Source organism: Pyrgilauda ruficollis, unplaced genomic scaffold (assembly GCF_017590135.1).
Source record: "Pyrgilauda ruficollis isolate IOZ18807 unplaced genomic scaffold, ASM1759013v1 scaffold49, whole genome shotgun sequence".
Taxonomy (NCBI): domain Eukaryota; kingdom Metazoa; phylum Chordata; class Aves; order Passeriformes; family Passeridae; genus Pyrgilauda; species Pyrgilauda ruficollis.
In genome coordinates this window covers 4,268,190-4,284,981 of record NW_024526488.1, presented here as the reverse complement: position 1 = coordinate 4,284,981, position 16,792 = coordinate 4,268,190, and the positions used below count along the sequence as shown (strand labels likewise).

The following is a 16,792-nucleotide window of genomic DNA, read 5'->3' as shown; positions in this document are numbered from 1 at the left end:
GGTAGAGAGCACAGAGTGATGGGCTGGGGCTCCTGCAGAGGAATTTTAGCCAGAATTGTGCCAAAAAGCCTGTGTGGTACCCACAGGTGTTTTTTGGCAGCAGTGGGGCCACCCCGGGATGTCTCGGATGCCCCACTGGCTGCCACTCCAGGACAGACCTGATGGCAGCAGTGCAGGGCAGAGAATGAGAAGCAATCCAGAAAACCAGATTGGTCCTTACAAAACCCAGCCCAAACCCTGCCCCAGCGTTCCTCTGCCCTTTGCCTGGGGCTGCCATCAGTCAGGAATTCGGGGCTGGGAAGGAGCCGGCAGATTTTGGGCACAGGGGACACGCGGGGGTTCAGGGAGGGACACGGGGCAGCAACGTGGGTGAGAAAAAGGATGAGCTGGTGATGCTGAATTTGATGCATTTCAAGATTTCCCCATGGACCCCCTAGCAGGCAGGTTGATGGTTTGAGATGTGCTTGAGGCTCCTCTCTGCAGCAAAAGCCATTTCCTCATCCTCCTCTGGCCCAGTGCTCCTCATGATTGAAGAAAATGAGCAAAAAAAGCTTAGAAAGGCCTAAAAAGGGAAATCTGGGGAAAGGATGCTCAGGTGAGGACAGAAAAGGCATCTCCACCCCGTGCTGGCTCTCTGGTGCTTTTATGTAATGGAGCACGTGGCTCTCCACGTTCCTTGTGGGGCTGGACACGGGTTCTCCGGCTGCCAGGCTGGAGCATCTCCCTCAAATGATGTCAATCTTCACTGCACTGGCATTACAGCATCATAAAAAATTACAGAGCTGCTATTTTGGGTAGCAGCTCTCTCCAAGTCAGTGAATAAATGCAGCTCCATATGACTCACTCCGGGGGATTATTAATAGACACAAAAGCAGAATGCCAAAACCCCAGGAATATGCTCTGTTCCCACATGGAGCTTTCTAGCTTCTCGCAGCAACTGCTCTTGAGAACTTTTTGTCTCAAAATTTAATTCAATATACAGATAAATTAAAAGAATTAAATGCATAAATGTTCCACTGAGCTCGCTCCTCGAAGGCTTTAGCAGGGGCTGCTCTGCAGGGATGAAGGATGGTTGCTCCAGGGTGCCAGGCTCCATCTGGGATGGCAGAGCAGCAGGGTGGAGAAAGGGAGTCATTTCAAAGGGAAGAATCACAGGCTTCTCCTTTTGCTGCCATGGGTGTCCACGAGGCTGGCGCTGGAGTTGGCTTCCATGAAGGAGGTGCCACAGTCCCACACGTATTGATGATGAAGATGATGACCCTGAGGATGATGATGGTGACTCTCCCATCTTCAAACTCAAAGTGACCATTTCCCTGGATGCCATGGGTAGATGTGTGCAGCTAAATTGAAAGAAAATAGTATGATTTTTTTATAAAGCAAAGACATGAACATTTTTGAGTTCCATCAACTTTTCCATCTTGAAGTACCCTGAGCTTGGGGCCTCTTTGCCACAACAGCACAGTAACAATAACAGGAATTTCACTCAGAGCTTACCCAACTTTTTGGATGTCTGATCTCCCCAACAACAAAGCAAATAAGGTGCCCTTCCAAAGCCATCCCTGCATTTCTTGTCTCCTCTTCCCCGAACTCCTACAGAATGAAACTGAACAGAGAGAGATTTCAGCCTGAGAAAGGAGAATTGCCCAACAGTACCAGCACCCAAAGCAGGGTCTTGTAGTGTTCAGTTCTCCCAAAAACATCTTCCATAAAGCCACATTGGCAGAAGTGCCATAACTCTGTGCTTTCTCATTGAACACCCTAAATATTGCCTGTACCACGCAGTGATCCTGGCTGAGATCAAAGCTTTTGATTTTCCCAAGTGCCATTACTTCCCCCCTGGGCTGGGGCTGCCCCAGACAGGTAAAAGCTTCTTTAGCACAAGGAATGTTGCTCAGACTCCCCAACACCCCACAAAGGACCTGAGTCAGGGCATTGGTTCTATAGTCATGGAATTCCAGAGTGGTTTGGACTGGAAGGGACCTTTAAAATCATCTTGTTCCATGGGCAACCTGGAACAAAGTTCCCTCCTGCCATGGGCACCTCCCACTGCCCCAGGTTGCTCCAAGCCCTGTCCAACCTGTCCTTGGACACTGCCAGGGATCCAGGGGCAGCCACAGCTTCTCTGGGCACCCTGTGCCAGGGCCTCACCACCACGGTGGAACTGGAATCCACCCTTTTTGTGCAGAGCCCATCTGACATCTGCTCTTTGACAGACACAGACCTCGCCCAGCTCTCCTCTCCTGAAGGTCTGGTGTGTCCGCCAGGCTGATCTGGAGTTGAGTCATTGCTGACTCCAAATGAAAGTGACAGGAAATTACTGTTTTACAGACCTGCTAAAACCAAAATAGCTGGGAACAGAATATTTATCTCCAGGCCCATTCTCATGCGATGACAGTGATGTCTTTGGAGTTCAAACACTTCTCCCTGGTGCTTCATGGACTCCTTTGCTCCAGTTTTCATCATCCAGAGTTTAAATCCTGCTGTACTCTGGGGCCAGGCACCAGCCTGGTGTTCTTACACCAAGAAACAGGCACACTGCAAAAAACCCTGGGATTGTGAAAGCCCTGCTGCTCCTGCTGTTTGCAGGGCATGGAGAGGTGCACTGAGCCAGCCTGGAGCTGCTGGCTCATCCGTGGCCTCAAAGGCTTGTGGCAGGGAGGACACAGAGGTGCCTCTGCTGGATCCTGCCAGGGAGACCTAATTCAGAAGAACCAAACCTCTGACTGAATGCAAGGGAAGAAATCAATGTGAATTGGGGGCTGGAAGGGGCTGGGAGGGGGCACAGGTGAACTGGAACTCCCTGTAATTAAACAGGAAACACAACAGGGCCCAAGGCTGGGCAGCAGCTCCCCAGTTCCCCTCCCAGTGCTTGGGGCAGACTCCAAGGAGGAAAACCAGCACCCCTCTAAGGGCTCTGGACAAAGGAGAAAGCACTTCAAGGGAAGAAGGTTGATTGCAAAACCTCTTCACCACAATTTTCTCTAAGATCCCAGAATATAATGAATGTGGAGCTCAGGAAATACTGCATCAGCCTCCTGAAGAGAAGCTTGGGCCTCAAATCACTTCCCTGGCATTTTGAGAGGAACCTTGACATCCCATTTACAGCCAAGCACAGCACACCAGATAGGAGCAAGTTCTCCTTCTCTTCCCAGCCCCCTCTTCTCCACACTGCTGAATGTATTTGAGCAGAGCAAAGCAATGGGGAGGTGGAGCTCCAAGGAGACATGCATTTTCAGCCAGAGTAATCTGCTTGTATTATTACAGACCTTCAGCTGCCACATATATTTAGATTTCTAACAAAATCTGCCAGGGTTTTGCAAAGGTGGAAGGATCCCAGCAGGTTCCCAACCTCCTGGCCACGCTAGTGCCTCCCAGCCTACCCAGGCCTTCCCAAAATTGCCATCTACAGGTCCAGCTTTAACTCAGAAGGCTTTAACTCATCCAGAAGGCTAAAGCTGGTTGGAATACGAGCACAGGTAAGATGGGAATTGCTTCTCCTCTCCCACAAAACGTCCCCCGAAGCGCAGGTCTCCAGTGCCACCAGCAGCAGCAAGGAAAATGTTGAATAAAAGAGCTATTAAAACAGAGGTGAAAGAAAGACCATGACGTGTCTAACACCGTGTTTGTGTGGGACATTTACACACAAGATGTTCAGTACCTGGACAAGGAAACGTTCCAAAGCAACAGACCCAACCCCATCACTGCTGCACTGCTGGGAAAGCTTTCCAAAGGGCTTTGCAGAGAAGGGTTTGTGGGACCAAGCCCCAGGACTCTTTATTAATTAAGGTGTTTTAAATAATTGAAATGCGCAGTCTCTCGGCTCTCCCAAGCACAGTCACCTGCTCAAGAGCTGGCATAAATTATGGAAAAAAAATCATATCCAGGAGGAGAGAGACATCACCTTGAAGAATTAATCACAAAACCCAATGGCTCCATAGCACTGAGAGATGCCACAGCCCCAGGAGAGCCTGTGATGGGAGGGAGGCAGACAAACTTTGTCTCCAGGGGGGTCAGGATATTTGGAAGGGGCTGCCTGGCCAGTGCAGCTGCTCAAATGAGCAAGGATTTAGGGAAATCAGAGCTGGCTGGTGGTTTTTGACCATTAATAGGGTACAGCTGAACATGCCATAGAGGACCCTGCCACGGAGCTTTGATAGGGGAAGCTCTTGGGTTGTCTGAACCCTGGAGCACAGCAGCCACTGGGCTCAGACTGAGGCGGCCTGGGGAGCCTGCAGAGCTCAGAAACAGCTTCTGCCTTCAGGAAACAGGGTGATGTGCAGCCTCACAGCCGCTGCTGAAAGCTGCTCCTGCTGGATGGGCTCACAGGCAGCCCTTGAGGAGCAATGCCAGGTCTGTGCCCACTGCTCATCCCCAAAAGCCAAAGGTAAATCCGGTGCAGAGATGGCAGCAGAGGGATCTGGGGGTTTCTGGAGATATTCCATGTACAGCACAGTACTGGTGGGGAGTGAAATCTTCTGATGTGGACTGTCCAGCCCCACTCAGAGCCAACATTCAGGGAAACTTCTTTAGTCAAGAAATCCAGCCGTAATTTAGAGATTTGCACAGGGTCACAGGTGATCTTTGAGGGACCCAGATCCTTTAGAGGGATCTGATTTTCAGGAAGCCCAGCGAAAAAGGGCCAATATTTGGGCTGAGTGCCCCACTCAAGTGTCAGCCACATCCTAGGGATGCTGTTAATCCACCCTCAGTCTGGTCCACACCCATCCCACAAATGAAATCAACACAGTGACAGCAAACTACACTGACAAAGCTCCTCCACTGGGTGCAGTGCAAACCCTGCCCCCATATGGCATCAAAGCTGGAAAAAATATCAGCACAGGTAACAATCTTCTTTGAAATAATAAATACAAAAGCTGTATTTTTTTCCTTCTTTTTTTTTTTTTAACTCATGACAGCATTTGTTAAAAATATTACATCTGCTTTTGAGAAGGTAATATCCTCTCCATTTAATATGGAAAAATAAACTCTACAGGACACAGAACACATCCCCCCAGTTGGCACAGAGCTGCTTTAAGAGATCAGATCCACGGGACACATCAAGGCAGAGGAGAGGTTTGGTCTTCCTTGTCCCCACACTCTTAAAATATTGTGTTGTAGGAATGGTAAAAGACAGGAATACATAAAAACAGTAAAATGTTTATTTTCTTAGAAAAAAAGAGATTCAAAATGATTGTGATCACACTCCCATTCGTGCTCAGCAAAGCCAATACTGCAAGCTTAGTCCTTGATTAAGATACCTGTTAAATGAAACCTTTTTTCCTCTTAAAATACAAGTTCCTGCTCCTGTATCACTTCCAGTATTTCAGTGATAACATGCTTTTAATGGATAATAGTTTCTCAGCTTCTTCTCAGCTGAGAAACAAGGCCTGCCACGGCAAAAACATCCCATCTCCAAAGCTTGGAATCACCAGCACTAACAAGCACTCTGGCCCCACCACGGACGGACACACAGCTCAGGGGTGTTTCTTAGATGCTTGGATGTTCACTTATGGAAGCTTGGTATAACACTACCTCATCTGATAGAAAACAGGCCAGAAGCCTCAATAAAATCAACAACGTCTTTTGGATTAACTTTTAAGGATTTGCTGCGTATCTGGACACAGAAAAAAGTGAGAAGTTGCAACAAGTTTTAACTAGCAGCAACAAAAACAGTTCCTTACGAGTTCTTAGCAATATTCCTCATGTGTTCATTAGGAAACACTGTAACTGAATGGAGCATATAATGTGAAAATGGTCTTCTTCTGTTATGGAGTGCTGTTCACTCGAGCAGACGTCCCAAAGGTTGTATCCAGAAGGCTGGGTTGGATCTATTTACACTGGAGGTGCTCCTGGGGCGAGGGCAGAGCTGGCACTATGTGACATCCTCCTCCTCTGAACAGTAGTCACGACCCTGCAGGGACAAAGGCCAGGCAGTTGGTACTTGGAGAAGCACACAGGAATAAATCCAGGCAACACTTACTGAGAGCAGTTCTCTGAAACTGGGGGGTTAAATTCAGAGCTGGGTAGAAACCTCGTACACAGGGAATTTGCAGGAAACCAGGATAGGAGACACTTCCCTTTCTGTCACTATTAATCTCATAAACATCACCCCCCATATAGTGAATTCCAGGGGGGGCCTCCAACAAACTGATTTACAAACCAGCTTTATGTAAAGATCCACCTTGATGGACACAGCCCTGAGATTTGCTGTGAAAGGATAATCTCCGAGGCAAAGGCAACAAAGCATGTAATCCCATGAGCAACACAAGGCAGCTGCTGTGAACAAGAATCCCTCATCTGATAACCCCAGCAGAAGTTTAACCCCAGAGCAAGAGATGCCATTTGTATTGAAATTATGCTTGTACTACAGGGGATTCAGCCTAAGCTCCACAAAACATGGATTTCTTATCAGACCAGTCACGCTGTGCCTTCTATCCCATCCCAAACACAGGTGTGGAGCAGCATCTCTCTGGGTATTCCCCTTGGGATGGCCTGGAGAAGGCACATCCCATCCCTCCCTACCCAGCTCTTGCAGAGCAGCAAGGAAGGACCTGCTGGAGCCACTGTCCTTGCTGCCCTGCTCAAAACCAGCTGCAGCTGAGCTCTTCAGCACAAGCCACCCAGGGGATCCCGCATCAAACAAGAGCCTCAAATGCAGGACCCAAAATCTGCACCTCTGGACTATTTCCCATTGTTCTGAGCGCTGGCTGTGTCACCTGAGCACCTGGAGAAGGAGAGCCAGAAAGACAAAAAAAAATGGGGAGATGTTTTGTAGGAGTGATCAGTTGTTTTGGGACACACAGCTGGGCTGCACACCTGGAACAAAGGCTCCAAAATGTCTGTGCAGTCCCAGGGCAGATGGTGGGACTGCAGAGCTGGCTTTGCTGGAGCCCAGACCCAGGAATGTGCAGTGCCCTGACAACTCCCTGTGGCCCAGCACTGAGAGCAGAAGGGTTTCCTAAGTACATTAAAAATAACCCCCAAGAGACTCATCAGCCCAAATTCCAACTCAGACGCTGAAACACTGACCCAGAAAGAAAGGGAAAAAAATTACACTTTTAGAACTAAAAGCTGTAACTCAAAAAGAAGGAACATTGAAATTCTTAGCAGTGAAGCATAAATCTCTCTGTTTTCTCCAGGCCAGGGACCACATTTGGACAAATCCAGGAGACTGATCTGGTGGTGATGAAGGCTTTGTCCAAAAAGCTTCAGAGCTGTGAAAGGCAGCAGCAGTGACTTAGGGCTGAGCTCAGGGCATTTCCAGCACATCCCTTTACCTGCTCAAGAGGGAGCCCCATGGCCCAGCACTGGTGGCCATCACTGCTATTAAAGCCCCAAGCAGACCCAAATCTGACAGAGGAAAAGCCATCCTGCACTTTTCCCCTCCTACTCCTCCTGCTGTTCTCTTGCTTCTGGGTTTGCTCCCTGCCTGCCAAGTGCATCAGTTCTCAAATGGACACCAAGAACTGCTCCAAACCAACATGCTGAGCCAGCCCTAGCCATGGCACAGCCACACCATCTCCCAGCAAGGCCTGAAGGCCACCAGGAGCTGGGCTGGTCCTTCCAGACACGTCACTTCCATCTGCACTCTGCTGGGGATGGGGACACATCCGTATCCTTCTGGCGACCTGGCCAGCTCAGGTGATCCCAGACTGCAGTGAGTCCCAGTGGTGCCCAACAGAGCTTTGGCATAAATGTTACACCCCAAATTTTGGTCAGTAACAACAAGGTCAGCATTGCTCAGGAAGATCAGAGAAAGAATAAAGTGCCCTGCTGTCACAGCCTTCCCTGCTGCACCAGAAATCCAAGAGAAAGGTTGTGCCCTTGGTGCTCCTTGGGAGGGGCTGCCACTCCCTGGTCGTAGAGGAAAGGCAGCTACAGCCACACTCCAGTGAAAATACTTGAAAATGTCCATTTTTGGCCTGTGGGTTGTTTCAGAAGATGTCTGCCAGATGCTGGATCCCTTGGTCACTGAGAGGCTGCTGTGCTTGACACGGGCAGTTATCCTGGTGGGCCTGGGAACACCTCACGGGAAATGGTCAGCGCAGAGCTGGCAGAAACCACACTGCTCCAGTGGAAGTGTCCCTGCTCGCTGCAGGGGTTGGACCAGGTGGCCTTTAAAGGTCCCTTCCAACCCAAACCACTCTCTGATTCTACAATTCCATGACTGGCAGTCAAATTCTGTCCAGGGGAGCAGGCTCCTGCATCCAGAGGGGCCAGAGGCACAGAGCAGGTGGCTACTAACAGGAATGTATGGGCCACCCATGGACTAAGTAAGTTGTGGGTTCAATCTGCATGGGCCATTCACTTCGAAGTTGGACTCAATGATTCCTGTGGGTCCCTTCCAATTCTGTGATTTCTGAGAAATTTTAATGATTGGAAGTGTAAATGAACTACGTTGAGGAAGATGAGAACTGTACTATGTGCCTCCAAGTCCAGCTAATCCCTGAGGAATCCCATTTCCCACCTCTGCAGTTTCAAAATACAACTGTCAGCTTTTGTAGATGCCCACAGAACACCATGAGTGTTTCTAAACGAGTGAGTGAATTTAAGATAAATTTTAGAGCAGCGTGATGTTCTTTTCCTGCTGCCTGCACCCAAACCAGAAGGGCTCATCCCCCATCTCTCCCCGTGCAGCACCTCCAAAGTGCTCCCCTCCTGATGCTCCTCCAGGGGATGCTCATGGTATCCTTTTAGGGAACAAAAAGAGAAAGCAAAAACGGGCAGGAAAAAGGCTGTTTCCCCATTGTGTGGGTGACAGGCCAATAAACAAGCTGGCTCAATGGCCCCTTGTGCCGGAGAACCGTGCCAGGCAGGGGAGGGACCAGGACGAGGATGGAGGGGAAGCAGGGGAGGGAGGGAGAGAAGGAAGGGGAGGGAGAGGTGGGAGGGGAGGAGAAGGAGGCAGGAGAGGCAGAGGATGGAGAGGGCAGCAAGCAGCCCTTCCTGCTGGGGGCTGGCGGGGCTGGGGACACAGTGGTCCCTTGGAGGGGCCCGGCTGGGCAGTCCCAGCCCCAGCCCCAGCCCCAGAAGGGAGCCCTTCCCATCCCTTCCCAGCCCTTCCCATCAGGCTGGCTTTGTTTACAGCGCTCTTGGAAAGGACGGGAGGCGGCACTAAATCATTGCACACTGTGCGAATTTTTGTCCGTTCCTCATTTTGTTAGGGAAAAATCAATGGAGTCATTAAGAGCAATCCACTTGGCTAATGAGTTTCAGCCTAATCACGGTGCCCTGACGTTCCCAAGGGCACTCCCTGCATCCCATAAAGGAGCTGCTTTGTGCCCACTCCCTGCTGCCATGCCCAGCATTCCTAACGGGATGCAGGGAGCTGCTGCCAGCCCTCCTTCCCACGGGCTGGCTATTGTCCCCCAGCTCCAGGTGAGGGGACTGGTGGAGGAACCCCTGCACACCCACCCCAACGCCTGCACTGGCGCTCCAGAGCAAGCTGACCCACAGGGACACCCCCATGGGGATGGCAGCACCATGTCCCGGGCTCCAGGTACCCACCAGGGCTCACAGCAACACATCTCATTTTTAACCTCACTGTTGCCCATCAGCATGTTTGCATTGTGATTATTTTTCACAAACCACTGTAGCCATGGAGGAGACAGTTTATGGTGATGGGACCAGTGATGGTACAGCTGCCCAGGATTGTTTTGCTGTGGTCCCTTTTGAACCACAAAGCCAGTGGTGCTTCTCCTGTGGGGTTACAATCCCCAAATATAATCCCAGGAATTGCTTGTCAGTTGTTCCATTACCCCTCAGCCTATTTCCTGCAGGGAGGCAGTTGCCTATACACTCTGCCACAGCCTCCAGTAACAGCACACACTTCAAGGAGATAATTCCTCCACAGCACTGTACTGCTCCATGCAGGATTCAGAGACAGCAGTTGCTTTTCCAGCCATTTTCCAGGACAGCCATCATCAAGATGTTTTTGCTGGCAAGCACTAAATGGGTAAACTTTTCACAGTCAGCACTTGGTATGTTATAGCTTTTAATTTTTATTTCTATTTGTTTCATGCAAGCCCTGGTGGGACAGGGCCCCTTCAAGGCAATGGACTTGAGCTTGCAGGGCTGAGCCCAGGATCAACTGTGCTCTGAGCCACCCTGTGCAATTCATGGAATCCCAGAAGGGTTTGGGTGGGAAGGGACCTTAAAGTCCATCCCATTCCACCTCCTGCCATGGGCAGGGACACCTTCCACTATCCCAGGGTGCTCCAAGCCCTGTCCAGCCTGGCCTTGGACACTGCCAGGAATCCAGGGGAAGCCACAGCTTCTCTGGGCACCCTGTGCCAGGGCCTGCCCAGCCTCACAGGGAACAACTTCTTCCCAATATCTCATCCAACCCCACCCTCTGGCAGGGGGAAGCCATTCCCCCTTTCCAAATGGTATCCAGGCCCTTGCCCCAAGTCCCTCTCCAGCAATAGGTCTATGTCCTTCCTGTGCTGCCATTCTTTTCAGGGAATAATGTGGAATTTGCATGGAGCCCTGTGGAATCAGGGTCTAAACAAATTTGAGATGTAGAAAGAAGAAAAAAACAATCGAAGTCTGGAGAAGCTTCAGGAGAGACAGGTTAATTCCTCATGGTGTGTTTCACAGCAAATCTTTGTGTGTCCAAATGCAACAGCTGACTAAATCAGTCCTTGATCTATCAGATTGGAGAGAATCCAGGTCATTAATTTACTTGCCTGAATACCAACACAAATGGCCTGATATCAGGACATGTTTCTATCTTCTTAATCAGAGCTGATAGCTCAAAATCAGATTTATCCCACCACAGGAGTGCAGTGATTGTCCCAACTTCTTAGTTAGAAGAAAGAAACTTCTTAGAGCCGATAGCTCAAAATCAGATTTATCCCACCACAGGAGTGCAGTGATTGTCCCAGACCCAGCTGCAGCCCGTGGAGCCCATTGCTCCTCTGCTGGGCACAGCAGATTCAGATTTATCCAGCAGCAGCAGAGTTCCCTTTAGGAGGACTTTTCAGTCACTCTCTGCCTCCTTCTCTGGTCTCCAAAGCCATATTTCTGTGTATTTCTGCCTTCATCTCTCAGGTCAAGCAAATCACTTGTACTCCTGACCCACATCTTTCTAATTTACTCCGGGGAACGCTCTCCTCGAGCTTAATTGCTGCTATTACCTGTTGCTCATCCTCACTGGAATATATTTCTGTGATTTCAGGCTAATTTTCAATGAATGATGATAATGCTGACAGCAGACGAGCTGCCTCCTCCCCAGTGCCTGTCTCTGTTCCATTTCCCCCTGAACTCTGGATCACAGGTGCTTTTTGTCTCCCAAAGCAAAGCCTGTGACTCTATTCCCAATAACCTCAGTGAGTGGGAAGCCCCAGGAGGACTCACTGCAGCTGCTGCCAGATGTTGGGAACATTTCTGAGCCTGCTCTGCCACCACTCAGGGCCTTGTGCTGCACACAGCTCCTTGTCTTCCCCTGTACTCTCCTCTCCATGCTCTGCCACGGGTCACAAAGTGTTTGGACAAGGCTTTTGGGCACGAGGTGGGTGCCTGGGGTTGTGCTGTGAGCTGGACTCCAGGGTCCCTGTGGTTCTCTGCCAGCTCAGGACATTCCAACTACAGCTACAGCAGTGCAGTAGCTACAGCCTACTCAGCTCTCTCCAGCTGCTCCCAGGCTCCCATCTAACCTCTGACTCTGGCTTCTCATCAGGTCTTGGGAGTACTTTTACCTCAAATTTTCATGTTTCTGAAAGGACTGGGCTGACTCCAGCACAACCAGTATCTAAGCCTACGTTGGAGGCTGACTTCCACATTCTCAGCCAGTCCTATCCCAGCCCTCATCCCAGCATTTCCTCCTCCCAGCAAACCCCGTGAATGGCATTATCACCACCACAGGCAGTTCTGTATGTGCCAGTTCAGCTCCAGCTCCTGAAGCAGGGACAGACTCACTCAGAGACAGAGCAGATGTCCCCCTCTGAGCGACTCACAGTGTTTTGACACTGAGTTTTGGTAGACAGAAGCTCTGTGCTTCAAGACATTCTGTTTTTTACCTTCGGGTGACATTTGCGGGAGGCAGTGGAGCTTTGCAGGGACAGCCAGGAATGCACTACTGGGGGCAGGACTTCCAGAGAAACTCTCCAGGCTGTTTCAATAAGGCTTTTTTTGATCTCCAGGACTCACAAACACTTCCTGCTTGCAGCTGACAAAACACCAGCCCGTGTTCTTTCCATTTCACACTCTGGCTGCAGGAGTTTTATTCCACAGAATGGCTGTGCCAGCTCCAAGCCCTCATGTAATGCTCCTGCCCCATGCTCACATGTCAGAGCTGCTGCTGGGCACTCGTGTCACAGTCATATTTTCTGGAAAAATCCCTTTGACCAGGATTTCTCTCCTGGGAAGCTGAGAAGCCTCAGAGAAAAAGGAAAACAATATTACCTCATTTGCTTCTCCTGTGTTTTGCTGCTTTGGAATGTGGTTGGAGATTGTTTATCCACCAGGTGATTGTTTCATTGGTTTCATGTGAATTATTTTGACTTAAGGGTCAATTACAGCCAAGCTGTGTCGAGGCTCTGGAGAGAGTCATGAGTTTTTCTTTATTATCTTTTAGCCTTCTGTCTGTATCCTTTCTGTATTCTTTAGTATAATTTCATATTCTTTAATATAATAGAGTATCATAAAATAATAAATTAGCCTTCTGAAAACATGGAGTCAGATTTATCATTCCTTCCTTCGCCTGGGAACCCTGCAAGTACAATACACTTGGATTTGGTGACCCAGCAGCCCTGGGGATCTCAGTGGAGCTGAGGGTGTTTTGCTCCTGACTGGAGTTTCTGCAGCACAGCCCACGGAGTGTCCATCACCAATCCAACAGCCACGGTAACCATGGGAACACCACAAGGTTTGGGACCTCACCAGCCACAGGCAACACCCCTCACAGAGCACTTCAGGGCTGACCAGAAATTACAGCGTGTTGTTAAGGGCATTGTCCAAATGTCTCCAACACTGACAGGCCTGGGGCATCCAGCAGCTCTCTGGGAAGCCTGTTCCAGTGTCTGGCTTCCCTTTCCACAAAGGAATGCTTCCTCATATCCAGTCTGAAACTGGGAGTACAAATTAGCACTCAGTGTACTGCTGATTAGTAATCAGTACTCAGCACAAATGAGTTCCTCGGTGTACTGCTACTGAGGAAGCAAATATTTAATATAAAGTATTTTAAAAAGATGCATGACTCCCAGACAGGCAGTGTAAAGAATAAACTGGTGATACATCAGCTCCCCCATCTCCCTCAGCCACTCCCAGTATGAGCTGTGCTCCAGCTCCTTCACTGCTGTCTCACAAAGAAGCCAAGCGTGCCATTTAAAAGCTTTCTGAAACACACAAAAGCTGCTCTCAGGACAGCTGAGATATGCAAAGAATTATTCATCCTCTTCTTCAAAACATCTCCAGCACCATTATTTCACTGGCACAGCCCTGGGGCAGGGTTACCCACACTTACAGCCACACCACCCCTTGGAGCCAGTGGCTATTTTGAGGATATTCAGCAAGAACTCCTGGGGGTATCCCAGCTACTATCCCAGCATTAACACTCCAGCTGTCTCCCAATGAGATGAAAGATCAGCTCAGCAATGACTGAAATCTCACTTTGCTCTTCACATTTACCCAGCATGGATATAACATCTGAGTTAGCCTGCCATGAATCCCAGACTGGTGACATTCCCACAAAACCAAGGATTCTCTCAGTACCTCCTGCAAGCTCTTCACCTTCCTGGTCTTCTTTGCACTTCAACTGTCTAACCAAGGAGCTGGAAGGGAAATCTTGGGCCAGGCCCCTCCAGATCATGGAGAACAGAGAGAGCTGCAGCAGGCAGGTCACTGTCCTCCCCATGTCCTCACGTTACTGTGCCTTACCTTTTCAATTTTTTCATCAAGCATTCTGAAGAATTCTTGTTGGCTTTCAGAGATGTGCATGCTGGAAGGCAAAGGAACAGTGTCAATACCAACAGGATTTCTTCCATTGTGGAACAGCCCAGGGTTGTTGAGGGGCCCAGCTGTCAGCTTCCACCACTGTGGAAAATAAATTGCTTTACACTTTCATCTACAATGTCAATTTTTAATCTTTTTCCCCCCAGTTTTTTGTTTGCCCATGAAAAATCACTGCATTTAGTTCTGTGTACATGTGCAACACTTGGGATGGTATCTGGGATCCACATGCATCCAGAGGAAACTGTTCCCTTTTCCAGGCTGACTGCAGGAAGTCGATAGCACAGAACCTCTCCCTCTGGGAGGGAGAGTGAGAGCCCCCTCTCCTTCAGGAGGTTTTCCAGGACTGCCAACCTCACCACCTCAGAATGAGACACCCACAACGTGAGGTTGAAGACTGTCCTCTTGTCCTGCCGCTTGTTATGGGGGAGAAGAGACTGACAACTGCTACAGCCTCCTGTCAGGGAGTTGTGCAGAGCCACAGGGGCCCCCCTGAGCCTCCTTTTCTCCAGGCTGAGCCCCTTTCCCAGCTCCCTCAGCCACCCCTGGTGCTCCAGCCCCTTCACTTCTACTAATTCTTCAGCACCAAGAGGCTCAGTGATTTTGCATTAGTAAAGAGGGCTGGAAAATACTCTTTTTTCATTGTTTATAAAACACTGATGGTCACACAAGACCACAGGTCCTTCCCCGTGGGGAACTTGCAAGCTAAAAACACAGAAAGGATGAGGAGACAAGGGTGAGGATGGATGGCAGGTGGTATTTGGGGTGTTTATTTATGCTAGGGGATGGCAGGTGGTATTTGGGGTGTTTATTTATGCTAGGGGATGGTCAGAGCCTCCCTCCTGCAGGAGTAACCTCCTCCAGGAAGATGAGGCTGGAGCATCCTCTGGACCAGCAGCAGGGAGGAGCACTGTGCAGCTGGGGAAATGTGCCAGGGACTCCATGTGCAACACAAAAAGATGCAAAAAGGGGAGGATGGGGACCGGAGCCAGCGGTGACAATGATGCCAAACGGTCAGAAGGACACACAGCTCTTGGAGATTTTCCCCCAGCACAGAAAGCTGGCTTGGCTTGCTGAATTCCCACCCATCCCCTCTTCCTCAGAGTGACCCTTTCAGCTGTAATGAGCTCATGCTCTCCCTAAGTGCCCAACAACAGGCTGCACTTCCCCACAAAGCTCAGCATTGAGCCCTCCGCTATGGGCTGGATGTATACAAAGATCTGCTTATGTGGGACATAAATGGAGCTCAGTTCACACCAGGAGGGCTCAGAAATGGCATTAAAACCTAAAGCTGGTGATTCACCAGCAGGAACAATTCACCTTTCAGTGGCTGAGGGAGCTCCTGTCCCCAGATGTCTGCCTGTTCCTCAGGTTCCCACCTCCACCTCAGATGGGGAAGAGATGCTTTTTTTGGGACAGCTGACCCCATCACCTGCATATTCAGGTGCCTCGCACAGGGATTTTAGGGCAGTGCACCCCTTTCTGAATAGGCAAGAGCTTGAAAAATAATCTTGCCTTTACAACATCATAAATCCAGTTTCTAATAAAATGAGATAATACTGTAGTGCCTCACCCCAACCATAATTCGTAAGAGAACTAAAAGAAGGCAGAGCGGAAAAAAAGACTATTGTGTAGTCATATCCCTGAAAATTCCCACAGATCTTACAGATCTGGTCTAGTGGAAGGTGTCCCTGCCCATGGCAGGGAGGTTGGGTTAGCTGATTTTTCATGTGCCAACCCAAAGCATTGTGAGAGTTTGTGATCTGGCAGGGTAAAAGTGGTCTGAAATAACCACTTTCATTTGATGCTTCAGGCTGCTGTCACTCCCTGAGTTATAAACTTGTCCCAGGGTACTTGGTGGGTGTGTTTGATCATTCAAGGTGTCAGGGGGTGAGTTTGGTGATGAACAGACAGAGCAAGTGCCTGTGAGGTTGGGGCAGGGTGCAGGGGGAGCCCTGAAGGTGTGGCAGGTTCCAGGACTAGGTGTAAAGAGGAAGGACCAACCCTTCTCCCTCTGCCAAAGACCCTCACAAAGCTACTGCTGCCTCCCTACAGCCTCTGCCTGGTTTTAAAGTCCAGGGCTCTGGGTGGAAAAATCTAAATTCTCCTGCAGGGAGAAGAGGCCTTACAATCTTACTCTTCAGTTGACATCAAAATATTGTAAAATAATTGTAAAGTACCAAATTTATAATTTGGTACTTAGTCCATGTTTTGTTTAGAAGTAACATCCATTGTACCAGAACAGTACTGTAACAGTATTGCATCTAATGATCTATCTGTTAATCTCTGCTCTTCCAGATGAGTGGACCTTTTCCACCCAATGACACCCCACCCTGCAGCCAGAATTGTCATGGTTTTTAGATGATAAACCTTAAAAAAGAAAAAAAAAATTGTACATATGTGGCCACTTTATGAACAGAAATGCTGTGGGAGGTTGGGCAAACAGCAGAGCCTTGGGCAAACACTGGGGGATCTACCCAACAACCTTATGTTACATTCTGCACCTCTCTGGGAAGTTTCCTTATTTTTGCAGGTCTGTGACAGAAATATTTATCTTTGTCAATGCAATGTAAAAAATGGGCTTTTTGGTCAGTTCTGATTTCTGCAGGGACTTTTCAAATTAGAGTTTTATGAGGCAATGGAAGCCATGGCCCCGTGCAATTCCTCTGCGGTGGATGTTCCAAAAGATGACCCAATGAAAGAACAGCTCTTTTTTATCCCAGAGTAATTAACCTCATGTGAGAGCATCCTAAATACATCTCTGACCCTGCTGGAAGGACTGAGCCACAGTAATGAAGCACAGCATTGCTGAAGAGTGCTTCTACCTCCACCTCCCTCCCAT

The 16,792-nt window shown here is 49.3% G+C and overlaps 1 protein-coding gene across 2 annotated transcripts in view; it reads right to left on the bottom strand.

Moving 5' to 3' along the window:
- Positions 1 to 5,137: 5,137 nt before the first annotated feature.
- The window catches only part of CUNH1orf21 (chromosome unknown C1orf21 homolog), a 105,293-nt gene continuing 93,638 nt past the window's right edge, over positions 5,138 to 16,792 (bottom strand). For both annotated transcript variants that reach the window (XM_041479518.1, XM_041479517.1), the window contains exons 5-6: positions 13,879 to 13,939; positions 5,138 to 5,911 (exon numbers count right to left, since the gene is read on the bottom strand). In XM_041479518.1, the coding sequence (XP_041335452.1) occupies positions 5,873 to 5,911; positions 13,879 to 13,939 (100 nt within the window). In that variant the 3' untranslated portion in view covers positions 5,138 to 5,872. The remainder of the gene's footprint in view (positions 5,912 to 13,878; positions 13,940 to 16,792) is intronic.